The sequence below is a fragment of the Biomphalaria glabrata genome, chromosome 5, assembly GCF_947242115.1.
Source record: "Biomphalaria glabrata chromosome 5, xgBioGlab47.1, whole genome shotgun sequence".
Taxonomy (NCBI): domain Eukaryota; kingdom Metazoa; phylum Mollusca; class Gastropoda; family Planorbidae; genus Biomphalaria; species Biomphalaria glabrata.
Window position 1 is genome coordinate 1,668,606 of NC_074715.1, and position 25,711 is coordinate 1,694,316.

At 37.4% G+C, this 25,711-nt stretch overlaps 2 protein-coding genes across 3 annotated transcripts in view; both read right to left on the bottom strand.

The window, feature by feature from the left end:
• The window catches only part of LOC106063859 (uncharacterized), a 97,764-nt gene that overhangs the window by 42,727 nt on the left and 29,326 nt on the right, over positions 1 to 25,711 (bottom strand). The window lies entirely within an intron of this gene.
• LOC106066309 (cell death abnormality protein 1-like) lies at positions 800 to 25,462 on the bottom strand. 2 transcript variants are annotated; one of them, XM_056031228.1, is made up of 16 exons: positions 25,191 to 25,461; positions 23,255 to 23,377; positions 22,293 to 22,454; positions 18,280 to 18,474; positions 15,467 to 15,685; positions 13,199 to 13,396; positions 10,483 to 10,620; positions 9,011 to 9,145; positions 8,515 to 8,652; positions 6,673 to 6,810; positions 6,373 to 6,510; positions 5,881 to 6,018; positions 3,100 to 3,234; positions 2,245 to 2,376; positions 1,880 to 2,134; positions 800 to 1,066 (listed from the first exon to the last, which is right to left on the bottom strand). In XM_056031228.1, the coding sequence occupies exons 1-16, from the start codon at positions 25,264 to 25,266 to the stop codon at positions 972 to 974; spliced, it is 2,415 nt and encodes an 804-aa protein (XP_055887203.1). In that variant the 5' UTR covers positions 25,267 to 25,461; the 3' UTR covers positions 800 to 971. The 2 variants fall into 2 exon arrangements, with proteins under 2 accessions (XP_055887203.1, XP_055887204.1); XM_056031229.1 differs by lacking the exon at positions 6,373 to 6,510 and having other exon boundaries at positions 25,191 to 25,462.

Genomic DNA, 25,711 nt, shown 5'->3' on the forward strand with positions numbered 1-25,711 from the left:
GTGTTCTATATGCCTCTTTGTACAAGTATTCTATATGCCTCTTTGTACAAGTGTTCTATATGCCTCTTTGTACAAGTATTCTATATGCCTCTTTGTACAAGTGTTCTATATGCCTCTTTGTACAAGTATTCTATATGCCTCTTTTTACAAGTGTTCTGTATGTCTCTTTGTACAAGTGTTCTATATGCCTCTTTGTACAAGTGTTCTATATGCCTCTTTTTACAAGTGTTCTATGTGCCTCTTTTTACAAGTATTCTATACGCCTCTTTGTACAAGTGTTCTGTATGTCTCTTTCTACAAGTGTTCTATATGCCTCTTTGTACAAGTATTCTACATGCCTCTTTGTACAAGTGTTCTATATGCCTCTTTGTACAAGTGTTCTGTATGCCTCTTTGTACAAGTATTCTACATGCCTCTTTGTACAAGTGTTCTATATGCCTCTTTGTACAAGTGTTCTGTATGCCTCTTTGTACAAGTGTTCTGTATGTCTCTTTGTACAAGTGTCCTATATGCCTCTTTGTACAAGTATTATGTATGCCTCTTGGTACAAGTATTCTACATGCCTCTTCGTACATGCAGTACAAGTATTCAACAAGCCTATTTATACAACTATTATTTTGCGTACAAACATGTATTTAAATGGAATATGTCCGACATATTTACGTTTTAGTTACACACTTGTATGCTAGAGGACTTTGTACAAATGTGTACCATAAATTATCCAGGCTATCGTCCTATTAACATGTATTGACAACCCCACTAATTTAGCAATACACATTAATATAATAGTACGCATTAATACAGAAATAATAATTTAATTTATTTCTAAAGCGCTGTTAACAAACATGATGTAGGCTCAAGACGCAGTGATAACACAACATACACAAACATGAGAGTTAAAATGACAAACTAATCTAAAAAAAAAAAGTTTTGAATTAATGAAATAATGTCTGATCTTGACAATTTGAGACCTATCCTATTGTCTCATAAACTGTATTAGAAGTGTTCTCATACTGTATTGTTTCGTTGGCGTCTCCATCCTGTTTCTTATGCGACTTTCCTTTCTCTGTTAATAAAAAACAAATCCACTAGCATTAAGAGAATTTATTTTTATAATTTTATAAAAATAAAATGCGTCTTTTAAAAGGTTTCTGTAATGTTTGTGTATGCACTACGCAAGACAGCAGGGTTTCTGTCCTGGGCTTTTTTCAAGAGAGGATTTAAGCCTCTCAAGCCCTCACTCTAATGGAGTTTGATGATGATGATGATGATGATGAGGATACTATTCGAATAGCTAAATCAACCACCGGCGGACGATGGTTATACCTACGCTGGATGTGGCAAAACTTGTAGCCACGGAAAGTACTGTATTCCTCGTTGATACTCGGACTCGAAGACAAGCCTTATTAAAATTATATCACCCTACAGAATTTACTTTAAACATTGTCTGGATATTTATTTATAATTGTCTGTGAAGTCAGTTTAACTGGAGATAATGACTTAATGACATTTCGTTTATGATTATAGTATATTTAAAACAGGCAAGACTATCAAAGTGTTCGTTAAGTCATGATATTTACATACTTGGTTTGATAAATTGCTCTTAAAAATCTCATCGATTTACAGATTTACACGAGTAATTTGACTCTTTTTTAATTGTCGTATGATTTAATTCGAAGACACAGCATGGGCGTAGCCGCGGGGGGGGGGTGGGTTCAAATAAAATCCCCACCAAACCCCCCCTGAACAAAAATCCTGGCTACGCCCATGAGACACAGTATATCTCAAGAAATTGTCCGTCTACTTTCATATTGCGTTAAAATATCAACGAATTACTTTTTAGAATGTCAAGCGAAAAAAAACAAACAAAAACAATTACCTTCAAAAGTAGATCTAGAAGGTTCGTAAGAGTGGTTGTATTCATTAATTTGTTTCACCCCATCATAACTCTGTAGTCGAGTTCCATGTTTTAACTCGTCATTGCTTTTGGCTCTTAATGTTGTAAGCCTGGTTCTGCATATAATAACTATTACGACGTCAATCAAGATGATAACCAGAGCACCAACAGCTACTCCAATACCAACACCTGATGAAAATGTTAGACCGCTGGTCTCTGATGCTAGACCTAGTTGCACTGAAATAATTGTCATCATTTTAAAAAATAGAAAGAAAATAAAAGCTATTTGATATGAATTTTTCCTAAATTAGACTTCCGTAAAAAAAAGGTAAAAAAAAAGAAATTACCCTTTTCACAATAACGTCCTGTGTAATCAGATACACATGCAATACAGTAGCCAAGTCTATTACATAACAAATCTTTACAGGTGGAGGAACAGTCTAAAGTGCAGTTGGAACCGTGATAGCCTTTTGGACAATCTATAGGTCATTGTAAACATATTTTAAATATGTTATCAATTAATCACTGAAACACATCGAATTTAATCTTATCTAATCTTATCTATTTTATCATCTTATCTAATCTTATCATATCTTAATATTATCCTATCATATTGAACTCATCTTATCATCATCTTATTATTTCTTATCTAATCATACAGTATCTTATCATCGTATCATATCTTTTCATCTTATAATATAATCTTATCATATCTTACCATCTTATTATATCTAATCTTATCATATATTATCGGCTTATCATATCTAATCATTCTTATAATAACTTATCTAATGTTATATTTTATCAGCTTATGATATAGTTACATTCATATCATATCTTCCCTAATTTATCTAATTTTATCTAATCTTATCATTCTTATCATATCTATCTATCTATCTATCTATCTATCTATCTATCTATCTATCTATCTATCTATGTGTCTGTTTGTCTATCTATTTGTTTGTGTCTGTCTGACTGTTTGTCCGTCCGTCCGTCTGTCTGCATGTATGCATGAATGTTTGTCTGTCTCTGTCTGTCCTTCTGCATGTCATTCATATGTTCATTCATCAGTCGCTCTGTACCCTGACTCCACACATTTGATACCCTCATCAATTTGTTATTATATGTCACTATGTATTTCAATAATAAACAATCTTATCAAATCGTTCCATACAACGTAAATTGAAAGAAAAACAAATTACCAGCAGGACAGGAAAGATTTGTAAGACTGTCACAAGTGTAGTCACAAAGTCCAGTAACTCTATCACAAGATTGATCTTTGCATTGAAAGTTACATTGATTTACACAGTTACGTCCCCATTTTCCGGTTTTACATTCTGTAGTGAAAAACAACAAAAACTTGTATAATAGAACATAACAGTTATTAATAATTATTAACTAGTTGCAATTTACAAAGACACTTACAACGATGGCTAAACCTCGTGAAATATGCGGAATACTTAAAAGCCAATTGAATCTTTTGCCATTGGATTCATGCATATTCACGTTAATGCAATCCGTGAGATCTCTTTTTTTTTTAAATTCTATATCATGTATCAGTCGGTTATTTTTTTTTAAGCGGCCCCCGAAATGGGAAAAGACGCTATTAGTTTTGTGTGGAATGTCTGTCCGTGCGTCTGCCCGTCTGTTCGTAAGGGTTCCCGGTCACTTCATCCCCGGTCACTTCATCCCCGGTCATTTCATCCCCGGTCACTTCATCCCCGGTCACTTCATCCTCGGTCATTTCATCCCCTGGTCATTTCATCCCCTGGTCACTTCATCCCCCGGTCACTTCATCCCCCGGTCATTTCATCCCCAATTAAATATTTTATATATAAATATGATTATGTAGAATGCTTTCTTTTTTACATTTTATGACATATTACTAATGCGTTTATAGTGTTTCCTCTTCCACTATGTATTCTTAATGAGAAATCTAATATTATATGGTAAATCTGGATGTGTACTTATCTATATCGTAATGATCAAAGGCCAAGGTGTGGTGCAAGTAGTGGAAATCTTTTGAGAGATAGAAGTGCGATTACAATAATTATGACCGTGCCGCTGATAACTTATCATCAAAGGTCAAGCTGTGGTGAAAGTACGACCATGTTTCACTTTATTTGATTTTTCAATCGCTCTTTCTTGAAAATGGGCGAGTCATTTTTAGCCTTGTAATAAGGTTTTATTTTTTTCTAATAAAGGCGGTCTTCCTTATAAACATTAAAGTTACAAATTGTGTTATAGGACTTTATTTCTATCGATATTTCATTTCTACATGTAAATGTAAGTATGTATTTTGTTTATTGATATTCATTTTAGATATCGAAACTGGTGGGGAGTCTCTAGTTCTGAGAACATACCCGTCATGATGAGGTTCCTATAGCCTTAAAATTAATTGTTTGAGTGCTTATTGGAAATAATCTTGCATGTATATTTAGGGTGTGATTCTCTCTCTCTCTCTCTCTCTATCTCTTTCTCTCTCTCTGTCATTTAAATAAAAAAGGAATACATTAAATATTGCTTATTTAATGCTTTTTAAAATTACAATTTGTTAGATAAAATTATCAGATGATGAAAATATCAGGGGATGAAGTGACCGGGGGATGAAGTGACCAGGGGATGAAATGACCGGGGGATGAAGTGACCGGGGGATGAAGTGACCAGGGGATGAAATGACCAGGGGATGAAATGACCGGGGATGAAATGACCGGGGATGAAGTGACCGGGGATGAAATGACCGTGGATGAAGTGACCGGGGATGAAGTGACCGGTCACCGTTCGTAAGTCCCGTTTAGATCTCGTAAACTAGAAAAGATAGTGAAAATCCGACATCATAATATTTTAGATCATTCAAAGTTATAATGCAACGGCTACTATTTCTATTTTTTTAAATAACATATGCAAGCAGTTTTTTTTAAAATAAAAATACATCACTTTTACAACTATTCACTATTAATAGTAACAAACACGGGAGGCTCTTCATTAGGGGAGAAGACTATTTACCATATTTTAAACACATTTATGCAAACGGTTGTGGATTTTAATATTTAGTAAATGTTCAAATTAATTCTTCTTTTGTTAGATACAATAAATAATTGTGTAAAGTTTCAACTTTATCCGATGGTGGGAAGTGAGGAAATTAGCATGTACAAATTTTGACCCAGACTGAGTGAAATAATACAAGTTTCGTAAAAATGAATAAAACGCTTTGTTTAATTTCGTTTTTACACGTTTCGTATGCTCCTTCAGAGTTAAAGATAATTACATCCTGGCTTAGTCCTCCATCAGGACTATGGGGGCGATGGCGGCGGGCAGAGTTTAGGCCCTGACCATCACGACCATCGAACCAGGGAGCGTGCCACTCAACCACTCGAGAAGGAAGGAAATTGATATTGTTGCAAGCCTCTCTCCCCCCCCCCCCCCCATTTTTTATGACCATTGAGATGACGTTTCATACAGTTTTTGTTTATGCTTGGGGGGGGGGGGCGGTATAAATGACCTCAGTGTACTGTTCCTGTTTCATACTCTTCCTTTGGGATGCAAGAGTTCTTTCGTATCAGTAAATGCGGATTCATTTTGGGTTAGGGTTCAAGTGAATATTTTACGTTGTATTACCAATTCGTTGCATCGGACAACAACTGTTTCCCATGAAAGTATCTGCATTCAATGAAGGAACGGCAACAGGGTAATCAATGTTTTCTTTTTGATAATCAATGTTTCTTTTTGGATAATTGATTTTTTTTGGATAATCAATGTTTTTTGGATAATCAATGTTTTTTTTTTTTTAGATTTCAATTTTTTTTTGGATAATCAATGTTTTATTTTAAAATCAAGGTTTTTTTTTTTGATAATCAATATTTTTTTTTTGATAATCAATATTTTTAGCTTCGTTTTTTTTAAAAGAACCCTGGTTCCCCTGCAATAGAAACGGACAATGAAACTGTAAACGTTCAGAGTTTGGTTACAAATTTAATTCTTACCCACAGTGCAATCAGGAGCATCCATGAATCCATCACATCCGCTGTCACATTTTCCCGTCTGGCTATCACAGGACAAGTTAAAACAACTGTTTCTACAGTCGAAATGACAGTTAGGCCCCCAGTTGCCTTTAGCGCATTCTAGATATGTATGTAAATATATGTATTTAATAAAGAGAAACACAATCATTTCTCTAATTATTAAAACTTCAGTTTCATGCTTAATTGGAGGTTCTCTTAAATGGAGGTAAATCTATAAACAAAAACACTAGCTATTTGGTGTATCCGATGTAAAGAAGCTCTTCCGTTTCTAGGTTTTTCTGAGTTTTTCATTTCACATTTGCATTGCTCGAGGCGCGATTGTAATTTCATCATACTCACTGAAAAGCCACCAACCAATCGCTAACTTCTACTCGCCGTCACCTTAGAAACACACACAAACTCCATGACACTGTTGAGCTAATCACTAACACTTGTTCAGCTAATAACTAGTACCTGTTGTACAGCTAGGCGGGTCACTAAAGCCTTGACATCCCTTGTCACAAATCCCAGTTGTCTTGTCACACGATTGGCCATAACAATTTACACTACAAGAGTTTGTACAGTTTACACCCCACTGACCAGCAGGACATGCTGACGGCATGAAATAAACACAATTTGAATTGCTAACAATGCATAACTTAATGTGGAATATATTTGAATATATTTTAAAATGTATCTAAACTGTCAGCATAGCGTCATTGTGTCTAATATGTAATGAAATAACTAATACCTGTTCAGCTGAATAACTAATACCTGTTTTACAGCTAGGCGGATCACTAAAGCCTTGACATCCCTTGTCGCAAGTACCAGTTGTTTTATCACATGATTGAACATAACAATTTACACTACAAGAGTTTGTACAGTTTACTCCCCACTGACCAGCAGGACATGCTGACGAAATGAAATACATACAATTTGAAATGCTAACAACACATAACTTAATTTGGAATATATTTGAATATATTTTAAAAATGTATCTAAACTGTCAGCGTAGCGTCATTGTGTCTAATATGCAATGAAATTATATTCAAAAGCTTTCTGAAGCAGCAGTAGTTATGATGCGGTACCGAAATAAAATGTTTTCAGGCCCAAGATCTATAAAAGCTGTCTATTTAACTTATACTATATATTTTTATGCTCCATTTTTAATAAACACATACAACGGCTTTTGTAAAAAAATGTTTGTAAAATGTTTTACATATTTCGGATGTTCCTTCAGAGTTGAAGATAGTTTACTTCCTAGTCCAAACCTCCCGCAGGACGACGGGGGATGGGAGCGGGCAGGGTTTGAACCCTCGAAGGTCGATAAATCCGAACGACAGTCTAGCGCGCAAACCGCACGACCAGGCAGCTTTTCACAGTGATATCTCATTGTAAATTTTTATCTGCTGAATATTGTTTCACTCTCTTTGTGCTATGTAATAATAAAACGACTATTTCTTTGAATCCAAACTGACAAGGAATGCGGCATTTCACCTGGCTACTCGGACTTAGTTTCGACCTGATTTTTTTTTTTTGGTCAAATCTAACGCAGACAAGACTGTTGACCGCCTGGGGCCTATAAAAGTTTTCCCGGTCCGCGCTTCTATTCAACTATGGCTTCTTGTTGCTCTCAATTCTGGACCTTTATAAGCGCACCAGAATTGTATCAATAAATGACCACCTTTGGCCTATGGTCACCAACTAATTAGAATTGGGAACATACTCAAAGGACCTGTCAAATAACAATGAGCTCCTTTATATTGCTGTTAGTATCAAACAAGGCTAGGTTAATATATTAGGTATTTTAGTTACACCCATGTCAACTTTTGTCTTAAAGATACGATAAATGACTTATTGTATACCAGTAACTAAACAACATAAAAATTGGGTCTTAATACATTTGTAAACAAAATGTTATATCCCTTTTCCATGGACATGGAAAACACATTATTACATTATTACTTTATTTCACTTAAAATTTGTTAGACAATTAGTATATTGACGTATCATAGTTGACACTTTACACGCGATATTTACTGACGTCACGGATTATGGGTCTCAGCTTGTTTATTTTAGTATTATCCAGCTGGTGTTAGAACTATGGGGTGACAACATCGTATGACGGACAGAGACTCGACTGTGGCCTTTATGCTTTAAACTTCATTCGAAATATCTAACTGCCTGGACTTAGTTCTTACATCTTGTTATTGTGATAGACCTTGTTTCTTTAATAGTTTTAAACACATCTAATACACCCGTAGGCCTACAAGAAACTTTCACATCTTCTGAGTAATCTGTGGAAGCCGGACAGCTTTCATACAACTGCAAAGCCTATTACAAATGACATTTACTTAAAACCAGTACATTTCATAAATCTACTGTGTGGAATACATGCAACATGGTGACTAATTTACATAACAACATGAATAGCAAAATAACATTGCATTGGCTTAATATTTAATGTAAAATTTAAATTTCGGACACTCATTAGGAGGACCCTCTCATGTTGGGGGCCCGAAGGGGGGGGGGAATTTTCAAATTTGGACCCCCTTTCCCCCACTATAGCTACGCCACTGTTGAAATCTCCTAATGTTAACCTAAATAGGTTATGACCTTGCGTGCAGGTGGGAGACACGAAGCCTGCAACACATCCTCTGATACATTCCCCGTTGATGTTATGACATAATCTAGCTTGACAGTTGGGGTTACAGGGTTGACTGCAATTTTGACCCCAGAAGGACTCTACACAGACTGAAAAAAAAATCTTTTAAAAGAAACATTTTATTACATAGAATTATAATTATAAAAGATGTATTCTGAATAATCATTACCCTTTCAAACCTTTCAAAATTTAACACAGATGTCATGTGCCTTTTTTGGACCAGGGTTTACGAGGGTGCTTTGTTGTCAGCACAACGACCAATGGCCTTTAATTTTTCTCCAACTAATTTCTAGTACAAATCAGAGTTGGATGGACACAGAGGCGCCCTTACTGGGACTCGAACGCGACACCCCACTGTTTGAAAGCCAAGTACTCAACCACGTATCGAACATGACCCTAAACCGGAAACATAACTTTCACTGTAATTCAAAACATGATGACCTTTACCTTTGTCGCAAGAGCCTCCATAGAATCCAGGTGTGCATTTAGAACATTGTCCAGTCTCTGGATCACAGATGTTACCGAAACAATTACTTGGACATGTTTGTGCACAATAGATTCCAAATCGACCTGTTGAACACACTGAATAAAAAAAATTGTCAATTAAAATGTTTGTTCGGTATGTCTTTTAAGTACAAAAAAACAAAACAAAAAACAAGCAAAATAACAAAACACAATTTAAAAAAAAAACTTATATTAATTGTATTAATTAGTTTGTATCAGTCATGTAATTATATTTGTAATAAGCCTCAGACAACAATCTATAAAGGGGACTGGTTCAGCTTATACTACCTTTTCAGTCAATTACTATTTCTTTCCTTTGTTTGAGATACCAAACAAAGTAATTTATTACCAATAGTTTATTAACTAAATGGTTAATATATATTTTTTTTGTCGATTCTTGTGTTGTCAGGTTAAATTGTGGAAATTTCAGCTTGATCCGAGAAGGGGTGTCGGAGAAATAACATGTAGATCTACAAACTTTAGGCTGGACAGACAGACAGACAGACTGAGTGAGCTGATATAAGCTTTGTAAATACACTTAAACCTACTCCGGGAAACACGAAAAGAACTTGACGTAAAAAAAAAAAAGCCCTAGAAAATTGACTTAGAATCTCGTTGCCCTAGGTGCTAATTGTCTTTTGGATTTATTTCCTAATGTGCTAAGTGTCTTATGGACTTATTTCCCAATGTGCTAATAGACTTAATGACATATTCTTATCTTGTATTCTACAGACAGTACTTCAAAAAAAAAAGAAGATAATTACGTCCTACGCATTTCATGTGTTAATCTAGCCATGCATGTTAATCAATGACTTAAACTCTGCCAAGTCGTCGGTTTTCTTGGCTGATTCAGGCAACCCATTCCATTCTCTAATGGCACTTGGGAAGAAGGAGCACTTGTAGGAATTTGTTTCAGCGTGTCTTTCTGAGTATTTTATTAGGTTTTGTTTTTTATTTGTATTACAGCTTCTTTACTTTTTATTCTTCTGTCCCGAAAGGCCTCTATGTTTTGTGATTTTGCTAATGGTATGGCTTTAATCAAATTGGAATATTTGTTTGTTTTAAATCTCACTGCTCTATTTTGTATTTGTTTTAGTGTCTTTATGTTTTCTTGAGTTGAGGGGGTCTCAAACAAAGGATGTTCAAGATGCTAATTACTTAAATTGTATAGTACATTTAATGAGACAAGATGTCTAAGCTATGAAATATTTTTGAATGTCAAAAGCTAAAAAAACACAACATATTTTTATTAAATTGATATAAGGGTAGCCTTTAAGTCGCTAAATATACTATATTTATTCTTCTTATTAGTCTTATAAATATATTGTAAAATCCCACACTTGGAAAATTTAAGATACAAATTTCTGACACTATTCATTTAAGTTAAATAAATATAATCACATGTATATTCATACCCAAAGTACAAGCTGGTGGGTTGCTATAACCCAAGCAAACGCTACATGAGCCACCATCGCTGTGACAAGTGTTTGGACATGCTGCTGGACAGTTGGTACATTGAAGGTCTGATGTTGTATAAGTACCGGCTGGACATTCTGGGGGAAAAAAATCAAATACAATTAAAATAAGAAATAGCTGAAATAGCCTTTACTACTTTGTATTGTGTTGTTCCCAGCCCTGTGTATCACAAGCTCGTATCAAACAGAAAGCTCAACGTGCCACAATCTCGCATCAATCGTCCATATTACAAGTTTGTATTATCAGCACGTTTTGCACATTGATATAACAATCAAGTATAACATATCCATACCACAAGCTAAACCAAACTGAAAATCATTATTTCTTGTATCATAATTTCTAGTATCATTATATCTAGTATCATTATTTATTGTATCATTATTTCTAGTATCATTATGTCTTGTGTCATTATGTCTTGTGTCATTATGTCTTGTGTCATTATGTCTTGTATCATTATGTCTTGTAAAATTATGTCTTGTAAAATTATGACTTGTATCATTATGCCTTGAATCATTATATCTTGTATCATTATATCTTGTATCATTATGTCTTGTATCATTATGTCTTGTATCATTTTGTATTGTATCATTTTGTATTGTATCATTATGTATTGTATCATTTTGTATTGTATCATTTTGTATTGTATCATTATGTCTTGTATCATTTTGTATTGTATCATTTTGTATTGTATCATTATGTCTTGTATCATTATGTCTTGTATCACTATCTCTTGTATCATTATGTCTTGTATCATTATGTCTTGTAAGCATGAGAAATCAGCTTCTACGTTCGCATCACAAATTCGTATTAAGTCAGTATCCAAATGCAAACCTTAAGTCCTTATCACAAGACCGTATCATATGTCCGTATGACATGTTTGTATCATTTCTGTGTCACGTGTCTGTATCAATTGTATGTATCTCATGTCTGTATGACATGTCCGTATCACATTTTGTATTACATGTCCGTATCATATATCCGTATCATAGTTTGCATCACCTGCCCGTATCACATACCAGTATCACATACCAGTATCACATGTCTGTTTCACACACTGTTATAGATCTTGGGCCTACTTATTTATTTACACATTGAACACAATGAACCTGCGTTGACTGCATGCTAACATTAAAAAAAATATTGTTACGAATCTCACGATCCAGGCTCTCTGCAAACTGCACCTTCCTTCACCAACTTAAAGAACTTGACAACTCAGGGCTCCAAATTAACGTAACACTTTAATGTTCAATAAATTACAGCCAATACTGTACTATTGGCAACACGTAACACACGCTGTACAAATATCCCTCCGTATCAACCGTATCGCCGTATCAACTCTTGCACTGGCCTCTCCGTCTCGTTCCGGGCTTGCACTGGGTTCAATAGTTCAGGACTGACTTCACACACTGGGCTCGTTGTGTCGGACTCGATCACAGACCAAGATCAAGACGCCGTTCGTCTCAACTGTACCTGATAGTACTCCGCACTGAACCGTCGTAATGCTCCGTACAGAACCACACCGCTGAACCACACTGAACTGTGCTGTAGTGAACCGGGCTCTGAACCCCTGTCGTGAACCGTCTTGACTGCGACACCTCCGCTCTTTATATAGGGTCCCTAATGGCCTTCTAGAACCGGACGGAACACCGCTCGACATATATAGCTTCGTCACATGACTACATCCCTCGTGACGCTCTTGAGCTCTGTTCACGACGCCGATCCTTCCCGAACCGGCATGTTGATACTCGTCTCGGCTGACCGTCGTAACTCGTCACGGTTGACCGCTCGTCTAGCGCTGGCCTGGGGCGATTTGCGTCGGCTGACTACACACATACCACTACCCCTATATGTGCCACCACCAGGTTTATAACAATATATTCAAATATATTTCACGTTAAATTATACGTTATTAGCAATTCCAATTGCGCCTGTTTCATCTATTCAGCATTATGACAGAGACGCTTATCTTGCATCACTCTACAAGAGTAACAATTAATACTCCCTTTCTATGTCGAAACACACACACTCCATTACAATAATTTATATAATTTAAAATAGTATACGCTTACATCGGTTTATACTTGCTTGCAACCAGGCGCTCTCTTCTTTGTCAGCTAAGGCACGCTGTCACCTGAGCTGGTCTTTAAAGCGTTTCCGTGGGGCTCTTCTGTTGCGTCGACCACCTTTAAGCTCACAAACCTTAAACCCTTACCTTAATAATGTCCAGCTTAGGCGACAACTTGCTTCAACTGACGTAGAAGAGAGCGCCTGGTTAAATGCGGCCCCAGAACGAGAAAGCTGGAGGTCACTTACAAAGGCCAAAAGAAAATCCGCTGCCCAGAACAGAAGTTGACCTCGAGAGAAAAATCTAAATCAACCTCAGGCGGACAGTGGTTATGCCTGTGCTGGATGTGGCAAAATATGTAGGTCACAGCTGGGGCTGCGTTGTCACGGATAATACTGCAATCCTCTTTAATCTTTGGACTCGAAGACAAGCCTTATCATTATGTTCATCAGAGATAATGCAGTAATGTTCTACAAATTTACTTTTAGATATCAGTGTGAAACTCTGCACTCATCCTTCAGCTTCGAAATCAATGTCATTGCTATTATTATTATTTACGATGATACAAATTTAAAAAAAAAAAAATTTACCTCCATAAATTTCCACTTCACATAAGGTCAAAAACACAGTCGTAGAATTTATGGTGACTTGCGTTAAGCTATGTTTAGCAGCGTCTATAACAATATACACAGGCAACCCAAGATCAGACGGATCGTTATAATAAAATGTTTGAAGGCCAGAATTCTCTCCAGTTAAAACAAATTTGGCGAGCCGATCCATTAAAAATTCTACAAAGTGATAGATAAAAAATGTGTTATGTCAAAAGTGTTGTGTTTTTTTTTATTTAGGGTTATGGTGAAGAAAGGGAGCATTCATTTTTTTTGACTTGAAGATCATACTTTCTGTTAAGAACGGCAGACAATTTCTAGAGCAGCGGTTCTCAACCTTTTAAGCTCGGCGACCCCTTTTTACAATCCCCCACTCTGCCGCGACCCCCAAGCACAAACACAAACACATATACAGAAGAGTAGACAATAACAATCCATAATTTGATGGTCTTAGGCGACCCCTGGCAAATCCTCAATCGACCCCCGAATGGGTCGCGACCCACAGGTTGAGAACCCCTGCTCTAGAGACATTAAAGAGTAATAACGTATTTTATAAGTTAGTTACATTTAAAAACAAAAAACAAAAAAAACTTAATATTAATACTACTAGATTTATTTCATTTTAACTCGTGTCTATGGTGTAATGGGAGCGCGGTTGCCGAGTGGTTATGCGATTGGCTCCCGAAACTGGGGTCCAGGGTTCGAATCTCGGTGAAGATTTTGAATTTCGGGATTTTTAGGGCGCTTCTGAGTTCACCCAACTCTAATGGGTACCTGGCTTTAGTTAGGGAAAGTAAAGGTGGTTGGTCGTTGTGCTGGCAATATGACACCCTTTTCGTTAATTCTTGGCCAAAGAAATATATGACTTCAACATCATCTGCCCTATAGTGGGAATCGTGGTCGAGAGGCTGAGTACGCTTGACTTGCTTGGCTACCTATGAAATGGGCTCGAGGTTCGACACCTGAGATGAACTCCAATCGGTGGCAAGGCTGGAAGGATCAGTCCTCCCGTAGAGCCTTGGCAAGAAACTCTGCTGTTAGGCGTAGTGCCTTTAAGTTCCCATACAGGTCAAGTGACTCTGCAGACAAACAACCCCGCAGCGAGGCCGCGTGCGCCTGACAGCTTGTCTGGGTTGAGGTCCGGGCAACATACAAGGGCCCCATACCCGGCTCTCGCGGGGTCCTTAAGCACGGACCCATCTGTGTAACAGAAGATGGCATCTGACTGGTACGATTTAAGTGTTTGTGTTACCATCTTTTTGAGTAGCCTATGTCCGGGTGAATGTGTCTTCTAGTGCCCCCCCCTCCAGTCCCGCTAGTGTGAAGTTTATTAGAGGGCTGGGCAGGCTTCTCCATGGAGGGCAGGTACTTATCCTTCGGATTGGTACCCTGTCGGTAGAGAGTCCAGCTTGCACACTCAAATTTGACGCAATGTGCATGAATGATTTCCTGTTTTTTTTTCTCTCCACTGACTGACTAACAAATGGGTGGGGAGCCCTGGATCGCTCCTTTTATAGCGCTCCAGGGCTACTAGTACCGTTCTCTCTCTCCTCAGGCCGAGAGGAGGCACGTTGCACATGATTTCAGCAGCGCACGTTGGGCTCGTCCTGAAGGTGCCAGTTATGGACCTTAATGCCTGGGCCTGTACTTTATCGAGTGATTCGAGGGCAGGTTCGACACCAGACTCGGGCAGAGTAGTGTTTACTGAGCGCCTAAAGGAAGCACGCAAACCTTCTCCCAGGTACCGCCTTCCCCAACTGGTCCGCAAATGAGATTGGACCAAAGCGCTCTGAGCATGCTATAGGCATGAAAGTAACGCTATATAAAATAAATAATTTATTTATTTATTTAGACCGTATGGTCTGAAAGGGAAACTTTTAGTGTAATGAAATTTATATTTAGTTTGTTTTAAAAAGAAGTTTGTTCATACTGTTTCAAGTTCTACAAATATTAAACATAGAATAGAACTACTCCTTCGTCGGATTAATTGTACTGTCAATCAGTGGCGTAGATAGTGATTTTGGGCCATGGGGGCTTGACCTCTTTGGGGTTCTGCATTTTAATATTCAGCATCATAATGGCGTAATATTAAATATAAAAACAAATTTCGAACACTCATAAGGGGGGCCCGAGGGAATTTTCAAATTTGGACCCCCTCCCCTCCCTCCACCCTAGCTACGCCACTGCTGTCAATCTAATATAAAAAATTCAACGACCGATCATCAACAATAAGACAAGAAGTAAACTTACCGCCTCTGTTGTATATTACGTATCTAGTGATCTCAGATAATGGGAAGTCTACTGTCCACATTGGTTTTGAATCTGTGATGCCGCTGTGGGTGCAGCTGTTGCCAGAAAAAATGGAGTTGGTATCGCCGTCTACCGCTTTGGAGGCGTCACCAACCCCTAAGCCCAATTGTGTGTAAGTACTAGTTTGCCAAGTCGTTTGTTTTAGGGCGACGTTACGACCTATAAAATAATGTACGCTGACAATTAAATGATACTTATTAAAGCGAGCATATTTCTTGTAGAAAATACATAACAAGCTTAATAAAACTCTTTTTTTTTTGGTAAAAATTATATTATACAAGGCAAAATTAACCAGAAAATTTGATAATAACAAGGCAGAATTACGCAGAGCTAGTAAAAAATAAAAGTAAAGTACCCTTTTATATTGTTATATGGTTAACGAGTGTGTCAGCACAATGACCAACCGCCTTTACTTTCACCTACTAAAATCAGGTATGCATTAAAAATACGGAAGTACAAAATCTTAAGTCTTCACTGAGATTTAAGCCCAAGACCTTTCATTTTGGAAGCCTAGCGCTTTAACACTCACACCCCATCCAGAGCTAGTACTGACCTGCATATTTTGCCATGACTGATGCAGACAAAGTCAAATGTTCGGCGGGTCGCTCTATTTAATTCTCTTTTGTCGTCTGCGCCTGTCTTCGGAAATATATTTTTTTGTATACCTGAAATGTGTGTCCCCCACAACCTTAGTGAGATCTCTCCAACTGTCTCTTCCAGATGCCCTTTGGGCTAGCTGCTACCTGCTACCCTCCTGGACAGCGAAGGCAAATTGGCACCCGACTGACATTTCTATCACAACATTGGTTATTTTCAAAGTAGTCTTTTCAGCATGGTGCCCATTATGAAGTGAAAACAACCTTCAAGGAAATGATCGTGGGGACTACAGTGCTTCCTTTATAGTACCCCGGTCTCTAGCCATACAAAAGTGTGGTTAGAACCACTGCTCTATAAAAACATGGATTTTCTTTTGCTTTCAACGAATTCTCTGCAACTGCTTCCTCGTTAGATCTATTAACATGTAAGGTGACTATTTAGCTTAGCGAGGCACCACAGTTGACGGGTTTTGAACGCGACATTAAATAACGTCAGGGAAATATGAGTATTTAAGGTTGTGTATATTTATCGACAGCTGGGTTTTACATTGTATAGGACAACATCGTGTAGTGACTGAGACTTGACTGTGGCGAGTATGGCCCTACTCCGCAGAGATCACGCCCTCTTACGCTGTTTTAACACACGTAAGTCGGTGAATTCCAGGGTAACTCGCTGGACCCTGATGCTTCAGGACTTTCAGTTCGAAGTGCAGCATATTGCAGGTAAAGGAAACGTGGTAGCGGACATTCTGTCACGCTTATCATAGATATAAACCTAAGTGGTTTCTTACAAGCATGTGTTTCTTGACCAAAGACTGTGTGTCTTAAAATTAGACTGTTTCTTAAACCTAGACTGTGTGGCTATTACATTGAAGTCTATGTGACTACGTCAAGATCTTTGTGACTATGTTGAAGTCTGTACGACTACATACACGCCTGTGTGGCGAACCCAGAGCCCTTCTGGCCTATCGAGTGAAAATTTTTTTGTTATTGTATTTTAATGTTTTATATTTGTTTTATAATCATGTCATTTAGATATCTTTGTACAAATTGATAATAATTTTAAGAGGGGCGAGAAGTCACGGGTGAATGTGTGTATGTATGTATAATCTATTTTTACAAAAGAGCGAATCACCGGGAGTGTGTTAGTTGTCAAAAGTAGAGAGTGCAGTGTGTGATATTAAAGTTTCTGTGTATTGATCTAGTTTTTTAATTGTTTTATTTGATAATTACAGCAGAATCTTGGGACACCTAGACGCATCGAGAATGTAGTTATCAGAGATTTCAAGTAGATATATAATAGGAAAACTGTAACATATTTTAGAACTGTGAACTGTCACGTTTGTGTAGTGTCACTGTATGCAACGAACTCACACATTTATAATTAGCTCAAACAAGACACACCTCTTCTAATTAATTGTGTACATTGTAAAATTCGAAAATGAAGCCCAAAAGCTCAAATAAAAGGGCTCGGTGGCTGAGTGTTTAAACGTTCGGCTTCCTAACCTGCGGGCCTGGGTTCGAATCTTAAAAAAGACTGAGATTTTAAATTTTGTAATTTTTATGGCGCCACGAGTCCATGTAACTCTAATGTGTACCTGACTTGATTTGGGAAAGTAAGGCTCTTGGTCCTTGTGCTGGTCACATGACACCCTGCTCTTTAACCGTTGGCCAAAGAAACAGATGAACTTAACATCATCTGCCCTATAGTTTCAATGTCTGGAAGGGGAACTTGACTGTACTATGTCTATTAAAGTGACTAAACTTCTTCAATCAACCAAATCCTGACTTTTAATTAGAAAATATGAACAAAGTAAAGAGAAGTGTAGGCCGACTGTACATAATCTAGACCACAATATGTTACATTTTCAGGGTACCTTTCAACGCAATTTCAATTGTAGCCGCCATTAAAGCCAATAAAATGTTCACCTTTCCACATACATCTGTAAACAAATCTAACTCACTAAAACACGCCCTTACTTACTCTCTCGCTTCCTTGGGTCGTCTCCCGTTTTTAACGGAGATTACGAAAGAGACGCTTATCTTGCATCATTCTACAAGACAAACTGTTCCCCTTTCTTCCTAATCACATTTGACACACACACACTCCGTAACATTAAGTAAAACCATTTGAAGAAATAGTGGCATTGCAATTACCTCCGTTTATATACAGCGAACAAAGCGATGTCTGTCTTGCTCCAGTGATGATAATGGTTCTTATAGCGTCTGGCAGATCACATTCTATGTCTAGTGTAGAATTGTCCACAAGGAAATATTTCTGGTTTGCACATTCTATTTCGGGAGTCATTGATGCAGTTTTGCTAAACTGTACGGTAAATCCTGATAAGAAAGCTGAAAAGCAACAGAACATATGCTGTCTTATTTATTATCTTTTTAGCCATCTCAAAAAATTCTTTCACGATTTAACTCTTTCTCTCCGTAATTATTTACCACATTCTGGTGGAATCAACGTGTTGGTATCGTCAGTTAGGAAAGAAAGAGTTAATAACAACTCCTATTATTAGCTCCTCTTCATGAATGCTGGGTGGACACTGGACGCGTTATGTTATGGCACGTTTGGGAATTCGTTATTTGTTCCATTCAAATAAGGGAAGTTTTGACATAGCGACAATGACGCGACTAGTAATAGGAAGAATAGCAAAATGGGAACAGACCGCTTCTTAAGGCTTCAGAGCAGCGGTTCTCAACCTTTTAAGCTCGGCGACCCCCTTTTTACAATCCCTTACTTTGTCGCGACCCCCCCCCCCCCCCCACCACTCACACACACAGCAATAGAAGAATAGACAAAAACAATCCATATTTTCGATGGTCTTAGGCGACCCCTGGCATATCGTCAATCGACCCCCAAAGGGGTCGCGACCCACAGGTTGAGAACCCCTGCTTTAGAGAGAGGCTGTATTTATGGACGTAGAGATTTAGCTTGACGACACTCGACGGCGCCCTTCGTTGTTATTAAATCACTTGCTCGATATTCACTATCAGCGGTCGACTAACTTCTATTGTTGGCCTTTCGACTGTGTTGTTTGATTTCGTTAGCTGAGTGTTACTTCCGTTTGACTTCTCTGCAAGAGACACAGGGAAGAAGCGCCTAAAAGTAATTTAAAAACGTTATAACGAATTTTCTTAGAAATGTAACTGTTTATTTATATTTTTGGAATAGATAATACTATCTTGTATCTTTCTATTTTGAGCACGGCTTCAGCTGGAACTACCCCACTTGACGAAACTATTTCTGTGTATTCAATAACATAGAACAAGCAAAAATAAATAAAAAAAATTAGTTTTAAAAAAAAAAAGCAAAGCTTATATTAAGTGTATCAATTAGTTTGGATCAGACATGCAATTAAATTTGTAATAAGCATCCAACGACAATATATAAAGGGGAATAATTCAGCTTATGCCATGTCACATGACTGTTTGATGCTGTCACGTGTTGGTTGAGAGGTATTGCCTGGGAAGCACGAAGAGAATGGACCTCATTCACAAATCGTAAACAAACAACATTCAGCCACGTGGTGCTCTATCTCTTCTATATAATTTACGACCTCATGTTTAATTCATGATGGTTGTTGTCACGTGACAGTTTTTTTTCGTTCTTTTATCAATAAGGTCACGTGACTGAATGTTGTTTGTTTACGATTGGTGAATGAGGTCCATTCTAAAGTTAATGTTTCAAGTGAGAGACAAGAGTCCAGTTGAATGATGGGATATACTGGTCACAGGGATTAGGACAGACCACATGGGCAAGTTAAGTAGTCCCCAGAGATATGGTCGAAGACAGTCGTGTCTCGTATTTAAGATGAAAAGTATTATCAACGATGTAGTTGAAGAATCCACTGGGTCGTAATATTGTGTGACATGTGAAATGTTTTAAGCTATTTCTGTGCGGCTGGAGTTGCCAACTTTTATTATAAAATAGTATTTGTGATAAATAAAACTGTGTCTGCTATACTGGTGTTTATCAGTGAATCTACATGGTGTGGTCTTATAACTCAGTAGATCCAGAGGTGCACATACGCAAAAATAAATTTAGCGTGTGTACAAATTAATTTAATTAAATGGAACCAGAACATTATATGATACCAGAAGAGGTATCTACATCACAAAAGAATAACGCTCATTCAAATACACAAAAGACTGACATACCACCTCTTCAGTCAAGTATTATTTCTTTCCCTTGTTTGAGGTACAAAACAAAGAAATTTATTACCAATAGTTGATCTGAGATTGGGTGTCGGGATAAGTGTCCGACGCACCGGAGCTGTAGTATAGTAATTAGTGCTTCTATACTGTCCAAAGCAGCCTTAAGCAGAACATAGCTATTTGTCTTGCCTGTTTATGCCTTCTTGCGACTAAACTAAAACCGGGGATAGCTTTGGGAGTCACCGCTGATTTACAATAAAAACAAAAAAAAACAAAAAAAACAAGCAAGATATAAAAAAAAAATACTTCAAAAAAAGTAAATCTAATGGGAAGAACTCCGCACTATGTCTCTCGTTAATGTAGAATCTATTTCCCTTACTCGGATAATTGTTTTGCATGACTAAATGCATGACGCGTAGGATGTAATCATCTTCTTTTTTGAAGTAACGTCTGTGCTATATAAGATAGATAACACTCGATATCAAACACACACGAAATAATAACCAATAATAAATGTATTAATTGGTGAAGTTTTGTTTAGGTACAATAAGCAATTGTTTACACTTTTAACTTGATCTGAGAATGGGTGTGAAAGAAACAAAGTGTACAAACTTTTTTACAGGACAGTAAGTTGATATAATCTTTGTTAAAAATTAGGGACTGGTGACCCTTAGTCACAGTCTCGGTTGACATTGCCTGTTATATGTTCACCTCGGGTCAGGAGGGTTAATTAAAGACACATGAATCTTCTGAGATAGAAGTAGAAAGTAAGAATGACCAAATTGACTTTTAGTCAGTAGTATCTTTTAGTTCGTTGCGGACAGTAGTGACCTTAACTCTTTCTCTCCTAACTGATGATACCAGCGTTGATTCCACCAGAATGTGGTAAATAATTACGGAGAGAAAGAGTTAAGTGAGTCGAATGCAATAGTTACTTAGCGTCGTCTCTGGGACTAGAGACACTATGCATATCTCTAGTAGTTGGTTTCTGTACTTAGAGCTGGATACATATTATTGAAGCTTTTTAGTACCCGCTATGATGCAGACGTGATTTAATAGCAAAGTTATATAAGTACGCTTATCTTGAGGACATAGAATATTTGATGTGTTTCTGGACTCTGTTATACATTCGTTACTATATTTCTATGCATTGGATCATTTTTGTAACTCCTATGAAGTGCAGTATATTTTGTTACCCGTAAAGTCTTGTCAGCCAAAACTCGGATTCTACTCAATCTCTACCAATTATGTTTGTTACGTGTCAAGTGTGACTCCACGGAGCACGGACCCAGCATTCTACAGCAAACGCGACACATTGATAGTGACACGTTTCTACATCTTAGTGACCAGTCCTTTACACCCTTCTCCTATTCGTAGTTGGTAGGAGGGGGGGGGGGGGGGGGACTGCAACGTTTCGACCTTATTCTTGCGTTAAAAAAAAAAAAAAAAAAAGCAAAAAGTTTTCCTGGCTCGGGTAAGACACTCAGCTTTAACTTGAATTTGAAATTCTAAATGTTGTATTCTGATATGCCATCATACGGGATTGGAACACGAGACTATTAATAAAATGTCCAAGCAGTTTCAACCAAACAGCTCCAGTGAGAAAAAAAAATAATACAAGGGAAAAAAAAAAGCAAAACAAAAGAAAAAATGTGAGAACAGAAAAAAAAGAAAAAAAAAAAGGTAAAGTGGAAAAATAAGTATGGATATTTGTTTATGTGAGTAAGCTAGAGAGAGAGAGGGAGAGAGAGGTAGAGAGGGAGAAAAGGGGGAGAGAGATAAGTTGAGAGAGAGAGAGGGAGAGAGTGGGAGGGAAAGGTAGAGAGAGCTAGAGAGAGGAAGAAAAATAGACAAGGAGAGAGAGAGAGAAGGGGGGCGGGGCGAGAAAAAAGAAAAGCTAAAAATTATCAAGAGAGCCCCCCCCCCCCCCCCCATCCCAAATAAAAGAAAAATAGAGACAGAAAAAAAGGCAAAATATGTCCAGCTGTAGTGATAATTAAAGTTACCCATATCTTGAAGAGCGACTCTCATCCACGTAAAGACATAAGATACATTAAAAGTAACAACAATAGTTTGGCCAGATATATCCATACAGGACCTGTCATCTTGATCTGTCAGTATGCTAGCATTCGTGGATATTGTTGTGTTGTCCAGTAGTATAAGGTCTTCTGTCGAGCGACATGAAACAAGAATAATGTAAGAAAGGCATCAACTAATTAAATTGTTTAAACGTAGGAAGAAAGATTATCTACTTTTGAAAACAAGTTGTTTTTTTTTACCACTACAGCGTCTACCTTTATGGTGTTTTACTCTGTGCGTTCCGTACCCTCGCAGCCCGCATAGCAATAATAAGGCTTGTCTTCGAGTCCGAAGATTAATGCAAAATTCAGTATTTCCCGTGGCTACGCATCCCCTACATATTTTGCCACATCCAAGGCATGCATAACCATTGTCAGGCTGTGGTCGATTAGGATTTTAATTTCGCCGCCTGCGTCTGTCCTCGGCAGCGGAAATTCTTTTGGTCTCAAATGTGTATCCCGCTGCCTTAGTGAGTGACCTCCAGCTGTCTCGTTCTGAGTCCGCATGCAACCAGATGCTCTCTTCTAAGTCACCTAAGGCAAGTTGGCTTGTCTTTAAAGCCCCCCATTGCAACGACATTATTAAAAGCACAAAATAAATTTCTTCAAATTCATAATTTTAAAACATCTATTGTCTCCCTTTAATGTTCTTGAGCTTTAATTTTAAAAGCTAATTATCTGCACAATTTTAAAATATTGAAATCAAATGATTTTGCTTGTTAACAAATACAATTAAATGCATGGCACTTGATATTACATAAGTTATAAAATAATAAGCAGTCTTATTGACTAATCTTTATATCATTTATTTAGACTCGTTCACTCGATTCTTTGTTAAAAATACAAAACAAAAATAACGAAGTCATAAAGATAGAGAAATTTATACATACGATGTTGGCATTTCAGACCAAACCAGCCTCTGGCACAGCTTCCATTACCCAGACAAGTACCATCAGAACTACAATTTGACTCACAGTGACATTTGAACTCTTGGTTTGGTCCAAACCAGTCATCTTTTAATGAAAAAAAAAAAAAACAACAACAAAAAAACAAACAAGAATCATGAAATTCAAAAGGCTAAATATTTTCAACTACAAAGTAGTTTATAGATTTAGCACAATTTTTTAACATGAATTATTATTATTTTTTTTTTTTTGCTTGGAAGACTTGTTTACATTGATTAACAATAAAAGCGTGACATCATTGACCTCCTCCAGTCGTAGAACGACTATGGTTCATCTCGAACACTTTTTCATATGGCTGTGGAGCCCTATTTTGGAGAGACACACTCCCGTCCACAGATATTGCAAGTCAAGGTGGCTTTCGCTTTGGTGGTAGAGGAGCTGGCCATTTTCCGCGTGGCACGCTTTTCTTCCGGAAGTGTCATAAGAGTCCGAAAATAACGTAAGAATGCAGCATGTCACGTGATTACTTCTCAAACCTACCAATGACCTACATGTTGATAAACTCCCAAGTAGTGCTATGGTCCAATGCCTTTTGTGGATCAGTGGTGTTGTTGGTGGTGGTGGGAAGTTTCTGTCTTTAGGCGCTCAGTAAACACAGCTCTGCATTAGTCGGGTGTCGAATTTTAGCTCCTCTGGCAGATCGGCCAAGCTGTTTAAGCCTCTCGGCCACATTTCCCACTGTTTTTTTCCGTTGATTCCAGCAGAACGTTGTCGGAGCCTATGCGGGTGAATTGTGTACTAGGCATAATTTTTGTTGGGCCGGATATTATGGTCGGAACGGATTTGACCCTCTGACGGTAATTTAGACATAACTGGCTTTTTTTTTTAGATTAACTTTTTTTTTTTTTTTTTTTTTAATTACGATTACCCTGACAGACTTAGAAGACGGTGCCATGTTGTTACAGGTCGTTGACTACCATGGGGATTGTTTATGCTCTGAATACATCAACACATGCGCTTAGCCAGGATTTTTTTTTCAAGGGTAGGGTTGGGGTAGAGAATTTGGCAGGGTTTCAAATGTTCTACCATTCATATGTTCTTTGTTTTGTTTAAGGTCTGAAATAAAGTTTAATGAATAAAAATACGAAGCTTGGGATGAAATTTATATTTTTTATGATCAAATAATAATAATAATAATAAAAATAATTATAGATCTACTTTCAAACTTATAGCATGCTCAGAGCGCTATGGTCCAATCTCATTTGTGGACCATTGGGGAGGGGAGGGGGGGGGTTGAAATGGGTCTATCTAGGAGAAGGTTTTCCGTGCTGCATTTAGGCGATCAGCAAACACAACTCTTTTCGAGTCGGGTGTGGAACGTCGGTCTTCTTTCATAGGTAGCTAAGCGGCGGCCACGCCAAGCGTACACAGCCTTTCGACCACGCTTCCCAGTTCAATGACATAATGACATAATAGTTTTAATGCAATGTCTTAGTGTAAAGAAATTGAAATTAATAAAGCATTGGAAGCATGACTTAATGGTTGGGCCAGTCAGTTATTACTTGATTAATGGTCTTATATTTCAATCTTTAAATTTATCAGGATCGGAAACTTAATATCGCTATTAATGCTACAAAATGTGTGCCTGACATAACTAGGGAAAATTAAAGGAAGGTAGTTTCAAAGCCAGCGGTGCAACTTTATCATAGATTGTTGGTTAATCATATAACGTTTTAACAGATAATTGAAGTTTTAATTCAAACAGTAACATCCCATCACTGCTAAATACCGAAAGACTACAACTCAAATCTTCCAAAAATACAAATTAAATTTGTTCATCTGTTTATACAATGTACGCAAACAACAGGCGTAAATGAAGTATTTTCACTATAATTCAATGTATTAAATATAATATTCTTACCTTGTGATGCAATCATGTGAATACATAAAACACAAACCAGGCAAACACATATTGTCCTTTCATCGTATAGTGCCATTAATAGAATGTTCACATCTATATGTTATGATTGGTAGTAACCTACTCTGAAGTCCCTGTTAATAAAATCCATTAGAGATTATGATTAACAATATCACATATACATGTACGTTGTAACATATTAAAAGACCTTTCCTAAGAGTAAGTATACTGCTAGCAGTGCCAAGTTTTCCATCAGTGTAATAGCATGCCAAATATACACACCTCTAAAGGTACAGTAAGGAACGCCACATAACGTTGTCTATTGACTCCATAGGTTAGTGTAGATAATAAGCTATATATCCATATAACCTTCTTCATCTATCTCTTTGTCTGTTCAACGAATGGGGCACCACCCATGATCCATATGGATACATCTAAATGTACACATCTACAGGAAGCTAAGAAAGCCACATAACGCTTGCTATTTAGTCCGATACTGTTACGTTGATAATAGTAAGCCCCAT

Coding starts and splice junctions, on each gene's coding strand:
- LOC106066309 (XM_056031228.1), bottom strand. CDS start 25,266: ATGGCACTATACGATGAAAGGACAATATGTGTTTGCCTGGTTTGTGTT. Junction 6,511..6,672: donor TCCGCCTAGCTGTAAAACAG/GTATTAGTTATT, acceptor TCATGCCGTCAG/CATGTCCTGCTGGTCAGTGG. Junction 1,067..1,879: donor TTCTAGATCTACTTTTGAAG/GTAATTGTTTTT, acceptor TTTTATTAACAG/AGAAAGGAAAGTCGCATAAG.